General features: G+C 42.1%; 1 protein-coding gene and 1 long non-coding RNA gene across 8 annotated transcripts in view; one reads left to right on the forward strand and one right to left on the reverse strand.

The window, feature by feature from the left end:
• AHI1 (Abelson helper integration site 1) overlaps window positions 1-9,898 on the reverse strand; it is a 66,151-nt gene extending 56,253 nt beyond the window's left edge. For 2 of the 7 annotated variants that reach the window (XM_081187862.1, XM_081187857.1), the window contains exons 1-3: window positions 9,687-9,895; window positions 1,667-1,723; window positions 798-919 (exon numbers count right to left, since the gene is read on the reverse strand). In XM_081187862.1, the coding sequence (XP_081043988.1) occupies window positions 798-919; window positions 1,667-1,682 (138 nt within the window). In that variant the 5' untranslated portion in view covers window positions 1,683-1,723; window positions 9,687-9,895. Of the gene's footprint in view, window positions 1-797; window positions 920-1,666; window positions 1,724-4,391; window positions 4,478-4,506; window positions 4,702-8,695; window positions 8,950-9,686 lie in introns of those variants that run through there. The other 5 variants (XR_014006336.1, XM_081187859.1, XM_081187858.1 and 2 more) reach the window with 5 other exon arrangements.
• Window positions 9,899-9,920: 22 nt separating this feature from the next.
• LOC308583701 lies at window positions 9,921-12,597 on the forward strand. The gene is made up of 2 exons (XR_014006360.1): window positions 9,921-9,980; window positions 12,419-12,597. It is a non-coding gene; the product is annotated as an uncharacterized lncRNA (long non-coding RNA).
• Window positions 12,598-13,109: the final 512 nt, after the last annotated feature.

Here is a 13,109-nt window from a genome sequence, read left to right on the forward strand (position 1 = left end):
TTATGTAGCAACCAACAGATGGAATTCATATGAAACATGAAAAGATTCTAGATTTGACCAAGCTTTTAATATATTCTTCAAAGCTTATTTTAAGAAAAAATCCCTCAAATGTATTCTAGAGTATTTGGAAAATTGACCTACCAGTATGGTGTTATATGTTGTTAAAATAAACATTACTGAGAGGAGGAGGGTGTACAGATCTAGTGTAACTGAAATAATATTTAACAAAATGTCCTCATGACAAAAATGTAAGAAATGATTGTAACCAAGATCTTTAAAAAATTCTGCCTAACAAACCATTTAAAGAGATATTTCCAAATTGTAATTTGGCCATTAAATTAGTATAAACTCACTGCTGTTTCCTGAACCAAATGTACAGAGTGTGGATGAGACACACAGAACTTAGATATCTGCATAAAGTACTAGTACCCTTTTTTTCTCAATATAAGCATCAATAAAACAACATATATTAAAATAATTAAAGTGCTTTTCTTTTCACATTCACAGAACCTCCTTCATGTATGGAAAAGGACAAATTAGTATAGTAGGCCACTTCCACTACCAACCGCGTAATAGTAAAAGAAACAGCCGTCATGAATCTGACGTGAGATTGAAGTACTGGTATTTGTAACCCCAAGGCTGCAACAATTTCTGCTTTCCAAAAGAAATTAACTGCAAAGAACAGTCCACTTTTCTTCATACTTCTTAAAGAATTGAGCATGAGACACTAAGTTTTGCTCTTTTAAAACCCTTTTGCCAAGACAGGCAAACAAAGTTTCACAGAGTAGCCAACTCACCACAATGTTCTCTGGCGTGCCTGATGCTTTCTTCTTCAATTTCTTTTTATCTGCTAGGTCAGCATGGCTCTGGAATATTTCTTCAAAACGAACCTTGGTTTTTGCCTTGGCTTCACTCTCCACTGAAAAGGTCAAACAGCAGTTTCATCACTTTCATTAGCTTATTAACTCAAAATGGCTGTCACAGCCCAGTTATCATCTTCCATTCATGCCAAAGGTGAACCCAAGGTCCCTGCAGATGTTCTTCCTTCCCCTGCTGAAATTAGGTCTGAAAAAGGCTTTCTTAGAACTGCAGAGGTTTCATCACAATCCACAATCTATTTATTTATTTATTTATTAATAAACAAATAATTCTATTGTCATCAATAGAAAAGGTTGTAGTGTGTGCTTGGTCGCTGTGTGTGGTGCTAACAATAGTGTTTCCTGTTGGAAACAGGCCCCAAAAAGTTGGCGATCCCTGATAATATGAGGCCATGACTCCTGCTAGCCATAGAAAACAAGAACAAATACCGTTTCCAATCAGCCAAACCTCATTGTAAAAAGCCTAAGTGCTGATTGGCAGGGTGGATCTGTAATCCCATTTCTGCTAAGAGTTAAAGAAGCAGACACTGTGGTGATAATACTGCCGATTCTTTCCTTGCGAACTAGCTACTGCATCACAATGCAGACATGGATGCATATCAACATGCACTACTAGTTGCTGTCAGGGTCTTTGGGCGTACAGTTATCATCTCTGGAACAGGACCCAGGTCTGCAATGCTGGAAATACTAATCAGTAATAAGAACCCTTCTTTATACAGATAAAATTTAACAGTAAATGGTTCATACAACGCAAAAGGTAAAAATACTATAGCCCGTATACTACATACCTGCTGGCATTTTCATGACCCTCAAAGGCAACTCAACACATTTCACTTTTCTTCATTCTGCAAAGAAGACCAGAATATGTTATAGGACAGTAACACTGAGAAAGACAACTATCAGGGAACAATCTAACACAAACTATCAGACACAACATGAAAAGGTGTTGCAGGCTTATTAACTTCGGGTAATATGCAATGGTGACTATCACCTTATGGGAAAAGGGGAGACTTAATTGCAGTGGCGTAGCGTGGGGGGTGCAGGGGGGGCCGGCCGCACTGGGCGCAACATCTGGGGGTTAGGGTTAGGGGGCTCAAATCCACGGGTTAGGGGGCGCAAATCCACAGGTTAGGGGGCACAAATTACTTGCCTTGCCCCGGGTGCTGCCAACCCACGCTACGCCACTGCTTAATTGCCCTCCTGACTTCATTTTACTACACCTTCTAAATCTACTCCAAAGGGCCATTTCTGGAAGAGATTTAAGGGGAGCACAGGGTGCTGAAGGGTGTGGAGACAGGAGAACGGCTGAAAACTGCCTGCCTCCCTGTTCAGCTAACAAATTCTCTTCCATCTGTGGACACTCATACTTGAACATCACCCCTTGTTCATGATGTTTGAACTATCAGCCATCCAATATTTTTATTGCATTTTATCACTTTACATTAAGGATGAAGCAAGTACTTAATTTTATCAACAGCAAGCCTAGGATCCAAAGGACTGTTTAATGAATTCTTCAATAGACATGAGTCTCTTCAACTACAGACCCCCATGCTACTTGCCAAAGACTTCTAAAACATGGTAATTGCAAAAGGTCCAGTAGGAGGAAGAGTGGGATATAAAATTTATAAATAAAACAAATAGAAGTTTGGTATTACAGCATGGGTTGACAGGAATATCCTGTTGAAAATCCTAATCTCCCTCAATGGACAATAGCCCTAGCTCATCTAAATTGGCTCTCTAGATCCTAAATTGTGTAAAGTTTTCTTCTTTTAATTAAACAACTCACTGTTTAAAGTTTGATTTACAAGACAGTCCTATAGTCCAAAGCAGAGTTCATTGTGCTTTACTCTCAGGAAATGGGTATAGAGTTGTAGACTTATTCTATGTAAACTAAATATCTAAAAGCAGAACCCATGGAAGCAAAAATGTGTTTTAAGGTTTATTCTCTGTGAATTGGTCCATAAGAAGGCCCACAGAAATCACCATCAAGAAAAAATATATAGGGCTGGAGGGAAGCCAGTAAGACAGATATAAATCAAAAGAAAAAACCAGTAAGCAAAATTCTCAGACCTAATGCAGCAGCAACTGGTTAAACCTAATCAACCAGGTCCCCTTAATGACGTCTAAAATAATGTCTTAACTAATCAGACAGCAACATTTTGATGCACTAACAGATACACCAGTGCAGTGCACCACACTAAGTCTGAATTAAAGTGAGGAATAATATTATGAATAGTGTTACAAAACTTCATTGATGCCATATACACACTACTGCAAATGTTTAAGATTGTAGTGGCAGGTAGAGCGCCTATGTTAGTTTCAGTGCCTTTGGCGATTGCCCAAAATTCTTATTTGCTTCAAATACATTTCTAGGTCATTGTGCCTGGGGTTATGCACACTTTGCCTCAGAATAATTAACTGGCATAATAAGTACAAGAAGACAGGGAAAGGAAAGCTAGACATGAATTCTCTGAATTCATGCAATCTCATGTTTGGTTTTCCAATGGTTCTAGCCCCACCTGCTGAAGATTTGGTGCAATAATTTATAGTTTATATAAATGAGTTCACTGCATCTGACAAATGTTGCATAAATGAATTCAATGCATCTGACATGGCACCCCACTATAACCACCTGATCTTCAAGCACCAAAAAAACCAGCCTGCATGCAAATTCTACATGCTCACACGTAGGGTGGAAGAGCTCTCAACAGAAAGAAAACACTACACCTGTAGCTTAGCCACCAGGAATGCTCCCTTGCTGTAGCTTAACCATTTGCTCTACAGAAGTGCTTGCTGTGATGTAATCCTATACTATGCCCTTCCTAAAATCCTGCCTGGAATGTGCAACCAAACAATTATGACTTAGCTCAATTTATCATGTACTGTAATTTGGTTAATGCATTGGCCAAAAAGGGCTTCAGAAACATGGGCAGTCGTTTATACTTCTGCTTGCCTCACTCCTCCTGGCTACCCTCGCTGTGCATTTATGTGCTATGTAGTGTTTGAAGTCAGTATACATGTCACGGCCACTGCATAGAAGCTGCTTTGTGCAAGTCCTTATGGTAGCTGTTATCAGTGGTAGGTTGTTCAGGTGAAGCAGTCTATCATGTGATTACAGTTGTTACTTTCACAACAGTGAAAATGACTGTTTCTGTGTGCTATTTGGGTGTGGGGAGTCTGCATAGGTGTGAAAACCCAACTCAGATGTCTCCAGAGCTCATTCACCTCAAACAGCTATGCCTTAGAGCAGTGAACCACTCCACATGAATAGCTTTTTGTGTAAAAAGTTGTGAAAGAATAACTCTAGTGCACAAGCAACATTCACGAGGGACAGATGGGACTTAACATGTGATTGGGCAGAGGCCAGCCTGTGACACTACACCTGCCACATGGAAGCTGCATTTAATTCTGTGAAGACAGGCCAGTGCAACTGTCAGAGTTGACTATGACACCAGTGCAGTGCCACAAACTAATACAGGCTACATTAAAACCCAGCTTAATAAAATGGCCCACCACTTGCAAGGTTAACCGTTGTCCTTCCTGGCTCATTGAATCCAGCAGGGAGGACCGACAAGCTGGGTCCAGATATTTAAACACCTCTTTGGCAGGGAGGGGTAGTCTCGGCCACCTTAAATGAAGCAGCTGTTAGGATCATTCCTGAAGAATGCTTCCTTCAACCCTGTGAAGACATCTTGCTTATTTGAATTCAGTTTTAATGTGGATTGGATTCTGTCATTTGTGTGGTAATGTGCATTGTAATGTTTAATGTGGGGAGTCCTGTCTGGTCAGGTGGAAGTTGGTTCAGCTGTCACTGGGAGACTTCAGCTGACAGCTCAGGAGCGGTTAGAGAGAGAATTCTCAATATGCAAAAGAAGCAGTGTTCTGGTTGGTGGCTGCAGGGTTAGAATTTTCCGTTAGACCATGTGATTGGCTGGGGCTGGACTGGAGGGCCAGAAGATGTGTATATATGGCAGGGTGCTAGTCAGCTAGAAGTCAAGTCTGTGCTGGTCAGTGAAGGAGTTCATGGTGTTTGTGGTGCACTGCCCGAAGACAGCAGAGGAAGAGGCTTGAGAAAGAATACGTACAAGAAAGGCAGTGTCTTGGTGGCAAAAGACTTGTTGGGGTATCTGAATCACTTGGGTCAGGCATAAGAGATGAGGGGAGAACAGCGCTGAGCAAGAAGTAGTGAGAGGCAGTTCCACTGCCAGGCAAAAGCACTGGTAAAGGTAAGCGGACCCCTGACCATTAGGTCCAGTCGTGGCCGACTCTGGGGTCGCGGTGCTCATCTTGCTTTACTGGCCAAGGGAGCCGGCGTACAGCTTCCGGGTCATGTGGCCAGCATGACTAAGCCGCTTCTGGCGAACCAGAGCAGTGCACGGAAATGCTGTTTACCTTACCGCCGGAGCGGTACCTATTTATCTACTTGCACTTTGATGTGCTTTTGAACTGCTAGGTTGGCAGGAACAGGGACTGAGCAACGGGAGCTCATCCCGTCGCGGGGATTCGAACCACCGACCTTCCGATCACCAAGTCCTAGGCTCTGTGGTTTAACCCACAGCGCCACCCTTCAGCAAAATTCCTCACTTATCGTGTTGGTGAGGCTTAACTGTGGTGGAGTAAATACAAAGGCAATTGGGCAAAAAGTTTTAATAAGGTTCGCCAAAGCTGTCTTGCTTTAGTAACAGAGTATATAACAAGCTACAGCTAATTAACAAGGAAAGTGTATGTCAATTTAAAGAGACTGTACCACATAAGCTTGTACGCTACATAATCTTGTAATGAACAATATATTTCCTAAATATAGTACATATATCTGTCTGGCTTTATATCACAGTTAGCAGGTTATTGGTAAGTTAAGAGTGAAGAGGGTCCAAGTTATATTAAATGGTGGGAGCAGAACAGATTTAGGAAAACCACTGAAGTTGGATTTTGTTAATAAAATAAGTAAGGAAATATCCTGTTCTCTTGCCACAGATTCAAAGGATGCTCACTGGACCCAACCAGCCAGTTGAAAAGATCATTTTCTTCGGCAAGTTGTTCAGAGGTCACCTACATATGTGGAGTTGAGTGTCATTGATCTGATGATGACACCCAGGTCTAGCTGTCTTTTGCAGGTAAGTCAGAAAAAGTGCTGAACCAGTGTTTGGGAACAGCAGTGGACCAGAACAGGGTCCATAAACTTGTCTAATAAGTGTGATGGTGTTCAGCAACTACGAAAGGGAATGTATACTCCTTAAAAGGATTAGATGTGCATTCTGGGAGTGCTACTAGATTCACCTTTACCTCTTAAGGGTCAGAAAGCCTTAGTAGCACAAAGAGCCTTCTATGGGCAGAGGCTGATATACCAACTACAACTCTCCTAAAAAGAGATGGCCTAGCCACAGTTATCTATGTTCTGTTAACCTCAACACTGGACTATTACAAGATGTTTTACCTGGGGCTGCTTCAGGTTGGAAATTGCAGGAAATTTCTAGAAAACTTTTAGGTTTGAAACGGTAGCCTTTCTAGAAGACTTTTAGCCCAACCACTGCCAACTCTGCCTCTGCCCACTGCCAATATAAGGCATCCAAAAGATTATTTCAGAGGAATGTGGCCCTCAGTATAAGGTTCCACCCCCTGCCAATAAGGAAGGAGGGGAATCCATATAAAGCTGCCCTTGGATATCAATATTTAGAACTTATGTATTGCATCTTGATGTAAAACCGCCAACATTTCATAACAAGAACTACTGTATTTTTTGCTCTCCTCCTAAAAAGTAAGGGGAAATGTGTGTGCATCTTATGGAGCGAATGCAGGCTGCGCAGCTATCCCAGAAGCCAGAACAGCAAGAGGGATTGCTGCTTTCACTGTGCAGCGATCCCTCTTGCTGTTCTGGCTTCTGAGAGTCAGAATATTTTTTTCCTTGTTTTCCTCCTCCAAAAACTAGGTGCGTCTTGTGGTTTGGTGTGTCTTATAGAGCGAAAAATATGGTAATTACATGTCATCAGGATCAACACAATATATAAGCAAAGATCTAAACATTGCACATCTACATTGTTTGTATTCAAAACCAATGATGTGCAAGGAAAAAATTGTTATGGAAAATTTTCCATTTGAAACAAAACATTTTTATTTAACAAATTTTTATTTAACAAATCAGTGACATAAAGAATGTATACAAAGAATGGAAGCTCAATCAGCTTCAAAGTTGATCTTAACTTTTTTCCAGGCATCTTTGGGCATGATAAAATCATGTTCTTAACAGTTTGCAATATCTTCACTTTGTTCTTCAAATTAAAACAATATAATGAAAATGTATGCTTGTGAGTTATACTGTCTTAACAGTAAAAAAGTATAAAAAATAAATAAGTATTCCAATGAAAATAATTTCCAAATAAAGTTTTGATTGTGTTTCAATATAATATAATATAATATAATATAATATAATATACCAGTAATATAGTCCACATTCATAATACTTTTTACATTTTTCCTCTAATTAAATATTTCTGTTCAAATACTTCTAGGTGTTAGAAATTTTATTTTAGATTTACATGACTTTTTTTTACTTAAAAAGGTATCATGGTTAATACAATTAGTCCTTTCCATCACAAAGATATCATGCAGAGTTAAGCCATCATCTTCCTGAATACCCTGTGCAGACTGTTACTGTTGTCTTTTGCCTTAAGGCATTTTAACAATTATATGGCTACCTACTGTATGCATTACTCTTCCCTACATTTTTAATTAATGTCAACAAAAGCAATTAAGGATGGAATACTATATTGCACTTACCACTGAACTGAACCGGACTTATTTCTGAATAAAGGATAGGATTACACAGTGTGCTTTATATGTATTAGCAATGCAGTTGGATTAAGCAACAAACAAGACAAACGTCAATGGAGAGGGAAAGAGTGTAAATATAGTCCTTTAAGCAACCTGAATAAGATAAGGATGTTCACTAATTGTAATCCCATCTCTAAATAGAAATGATTTCATCATTCAACTCAAATAGGCAGAAGAAAGTGAGATTTCCAGTGCAGGAATTGCCTAATCCAGATTGCATTATAAAAACACAAATAAAAATGACATACATATTTCCCCTAATAGTGGAAAAGCTGTATTTAGAATAATTTGTCATTCCACATAATGTATACAGTATAGTAAAGAAGGAATGGATGCACATATGCCCATCTTTTATAGATTTTCATTTTGATATATTTTCTGACATCTAGATAACATTGCAATATGTTATAGTTCTTCTTGTCTGATTCCATGCACTGTCATTTGCATCTTTAACAAGACACAGAGAAGCATCATATGTCATGTGATTCTTAAGTAACTATACTTAAATATACTTGAAATTTATTGTATCCTTATCTGTAATTATTCTCAATTATCTCACTATTCCCTTTAGTCTAACTAACATCATTCCCTTTAGTCTAACTGCACATGAGGCAGATTAGAACTGGCTAATTTCAAAGGCCACAGCTCCCCCCATCAAATGAGTTTCAGAACAAAGCAAGGATTTAAAGCTGATCTTCTTTGCTACATCCAACCCCAGCAGTCAACTACATAGCACATCGTGGAATCATTATTGACACTGGTGCGGTTTGGGATTGCCAGTAGACTATGTACATGAAGAAGTCAGTTCACAGCCATAGGGAGAGAGATAATGACACTCATTACTTCAATGGAAGTTACCCCTCCGCATAGGATTGCTATTAAGGAGGAGAACTGACATCCCTAGGCACATCCTTGTAGGGGCGTTAACTTCAGATTAAAAGCTCTTTCTTGCGTAGGATCAAGCCCTACTGGATTCCAGAGGGACTTACAGTGCTTCCGAGTAAATATGCGCAGCCTGGGGACCACCCACGAGCAGAGGCGATCCTAAAGTGGGAAGCACTACGAATTCAAACACCAAAGAAAAAGGGAGCTTCATGGGGCATCGTCGCTTTTCGATTCTTAAGTTTCTCTAGCCCACTCCATATTTAAGCAACGCGGAGAGGAGAGCGCAGCCCTTAATAACGGCCACAACCGAAATCACCGGGTTTGATTCAAATTTTGAGCTCCCTTCTTTCTCGAGCCAAGGCGATGCTACTGTAGTCCCGCCCTCGCACTCCACCTCAGCCAATCGGCGCTGCTTTCTGAAGAGGCGCGCACGCCCACCTCCCTCCTCCCTACATGCTCCGTCTCCTAACAGGACCTCATTCTGTCATAGGTGAACCACGGGAGATGTAGTGCTGGCCGGGGCTGCTGGGACTCGTAGTCTTCTTGCATTCCTCGCTTACTCTGTTCTCCCCCCTCACACACCCCTCTCAGGTTTCTCCGTTAGGAACTGCCTGGGCGCTGGCTGCCGTTCCTCTAACGGAAAAGAACGCAGAGGCCGCTGGTAGCTGTGTGGAAGGAACAGCTGGCGCTGTGAGGCGGCAGGCAGCGCGCTAAAGCCGTTGGGCTTCCAACCGGCCTCCGTGGCAGTTGCTCGCCGGCGGCTGAGGATGATGCGTGGAAGCTGCGTGCTATGAAGGCCTCCCCGCTCAGCGCCCCGACAAAGCGCCGCCGACTGTGAAGCCTCTTGGGCATAAGCGCCTCCCTCCGCCCCTCGCCTATTCGCCACAGTTCTGGATTGGAAATAACCGCCCTCAGGAGTCCCGCTTAGAATGTCGGCCGCGCCTTGGCCGCCCTCAGGAGAGACGAAGCCCCTGCACAGAGGCCGCCTACGCTTCTTTTTTTCGGGCTTTGCGCCGCCATCTCCACCCTCCCAACCAGACACGTAGCGGGTCCTGGTGGGAACTCAGTAAAAAAGGGGAGGGGTTAGAAACTCACTTCCAACCTTCGATTGCTCCGCGCTGTATTCAACGGCAGCTGCCTACGCCGCCTCCGACTCCGCTGGCTACGTCCGATGCCGCCGACGGCTTCTTCACCCTGCCGGTCGATTGGCCTTCCCTTTCATTCCGTTCCTCGCCTCTTCCGTCACCCCCCTTTGCCCCAAATGGTTTCGCCTCAAACAAGCTGATGGCTGCCAAGGAAACAAGGGCGTCCACGGGCCTACGCGCATGCGCAAGCCAAACGTGTGCGAAGTTGCGTCTCGTTCTGTCTGCTGCTAATATGGTTGTTTTGGTAGGTTGTTCGGTACCGGGGTACTTCTCACATGGCGTTGTTGGCATGAACATGCCAGCCCATACTCACCCCCCAAATGGGATTTTTTTTTTACGCTTTTCTGGGGAAAACACAGCAAACGTGTTTCCTGGGAGTACCCTTACCCTTACTAAAAAAATAATACAGAAAGGTAGGACGCTTTGAAAATCACAATAAAAAAGTTTAAAAGTAAATATTTTTATTTGTGGGGAAAATTTCTATCCCACTTTTCCTGTCCACAGTATCTAGGAGACATAACAGTATAGGGTTGCCATGTAAGGATTAAAATGCTAACTCAGGACTAAGGGAGAAACGTGCTAAGAGGAAGGCCGACTTGGCAAATCCACACCATGATCAACTCCCGCAGGAAAACCAATGTCCCCACTGTGGAAGGACGTGTGGATCCAGAATTGGCCTCCACAGTCACTTACAGACTCTCTGTTAAAACCGTGTTTATGGAAGACAATCTTGGCTATGAGTGATTGCCAAAGAGGAAGAAGCCTCTTGTATATTGAAACATGGTTTTAAATAATAATAATAATAATAATAATAATAATAATAATAATAATAATAATAATAATAATAATAATAATAAATTTATTATTTATACCTCGCCCATCAGGCTGGGTTTCCCCAGCCACTCTGGGCGGCTTCCAACTGAATATTCAAAACAATACAGCATTAAACACTAAAAACTTCCCTAAAGAGGGCTGCCTTCAGTTGTCTTTTAAAAGTAAAATAGTTGTTTATTGCCTTGACATCTGCTGGGAGGGCGTTCCACAGGACAGGCGCCACTACCAAGAAGGCCCTCTGCCTGGTTCCCTGTAACCTTACTTCTCGCAATGAGGGAACCGCCAGAAGGCCATCGGCAGTGGATCTCAGTGTCCAGGCTGAACGATGGGGGTGGAGACGCTCCTTCAGGTATACAGGACCGAGGCCGTTTAGGGCTTTAAAGGTCAGCACCAACACTTTGAATTGTGCTCGGAAACGTACAGGGAGCCAATGCAGATCTCTCAGAACCTGTGTTATGTGGTCCCGGCGGCCACTCCCAGTCACCAGTCTAGCTGCCGCATTCTGGATTAATTACAGTTTCCGAGTCACCTTCAAAGGTAGAGCGCATTGCAGTAGTCCAAGCGGGAGATAACCAGAGCATGCACCACTCTGGTGAGACAGTCTGCGGGCAGGTAGGGTCTTAGCCTGCATACCAGGTGGAGCTGGTAGACAGCTGCCCTGGACACAGAATTAACCTGTGCCTCCATGGACAACTGTGAGTCCAAAATGACTCCCAGGCTGCGCACCTGGTCCTTCAGGGGCACAGTTACCCCATTCAGGACCAGGGAATCCCCCACACCCGCCCGCCCCCTGTCCCCCAAAAACTACTTCTGTCTTGTCAGGATTCAACCTCAATCTTGTTAGCTGCCATCCATCCTCCAACCGCCTCCAGGCACTCACACAGGACCTTCACCGCCTTTACTGGTTCTGATTTAAAATAGGCAAACCTAGTAAATACTCAAGCCAACTTATGCATTTGGCAACCTAGAAAATAAATGTTCATTAGAGACATTTATTCATATATAATGCTCTGGCGTTTTCCCTCCTAGGTGTGTGACATCATACTGGGTTCATAAGGAAAGGGTTAACTAATTGTAAAATGACTAACCAATGGGAACCCAAGGGAAGGAGTTAGAGTTAGGGTGGTTGAGAAGACAGTCTGCAGTTAGAAGAGACAGAGAAGATAAGTGTGGGTTGGGCTAGTCTGGTGTGAGAGAGAGAATTTGTTAAGAGGAGTCAGTCAAACAGTTGAGATAATCAGTCAGAAGGTATTAGGAAGGTATAGGCCGGTAAAGAAACTAAAGTTAAGATACTGACAGGAATATTATCTGAGAAACCATAAACTTGTTAATGTTTATAAAATAAATTTGTTTATTTGGTTCACTTTTAACAACTGTCTGGACTCTGTGTTTTACCCGAGAGTAACTGGTTGGTGGCAGCGGGGAAGCAAGCACAGTGGTGACACAGAGATCAATAGACCGTTAAACGTCCAGGGACCCTGTGTGATCGCCACAAATGATTTTATGTATTTAACTGTACATAAAATTGTCAGATGTTATCAGACGTCTCAAATGTTATACTACACGTTTGTTATGAGTCAAAGCTGTGTTTGTAAGTTAGGAATTTAACTTTTGCAAAAAGATATTCAGCCTTGAAGTTTAGTTACTTTTCGAGAACAACAGAGAAGCTCTAAGAAATAATTCAGTGACTGCCTAGCAACCAGGAGAGAACCATTATGTGTGTATGTTTGTGTATGTTTTTGTGCAAATGTGTTTGTTTGCAGAGGGATAAAAAGCAAAGAAGCAGGTTTGGCCTAGCAGATGAGCAATGTCAGCAGTCTAGACTGTTACTATTTTATTTTGCTACAGACATGGGCCTAAACAAATGGAAGATGTTCCCATGGATGTGGAGAGAACAACATTGAGACAAACCTGAATCTTGGCAGGGAAGAATGCTGTTTTCACAAGCCAACTGGATTTCTGGTTTCTACGTGAAAGAATAGTATACTATAATAGACTATTACTATAAAAGCATAATATTACTGTAACAGGCTATGGCTATTACCGGTACTTGCAAGAAAGTAAATGTAAAAACTTAGTTTTAGTCTTACACTGTCCTCTAGGTGGTGATGAAGTTACACTCATGTGCACTCATGTATAGCTTCCCAACCCCCAATCCCCCATCTCTCTCTCTGGAAAATTATTTCGGAGGCACATTTTTACTTACCATTTTTAGGGTCTGTTCATCCATTATGTTTGTGCTAATTTTTGCAAAACTAGTCCTCTAATATACACATGCGGAGAAACATCATAAATGTGGGACATGACTGACTCCACTGACAGTGGTCTAAGCTACAAAAGAAAATGATATTTTGTACATAATAGGTAATATACATATATTTGTGAAAGAAAGTTTGTGCTTTTAGTGTGCAAAAAATTACACCAGGGACTGAGTATGCCTTAATAGATGTGTATTCAGTGAATGGGTTGTTTAGTGTCACAAATTGTGCTTCCTTACAGCTTACAATCACACGCAACAAGGTTGAATGTAAGAGAGGTT

The sequence above is a fragment of the Podarcis bocagei genome (genome assembly GCF_964188305.1).
Source record: "Podarcis bocagei genome assembly, chromosome: 3".
NCBI lineage: Eukaryota > Metazoa > Chordata > Lepidosauria > Squamata > Lacertidae > Podarcis > Podarcis bocagei.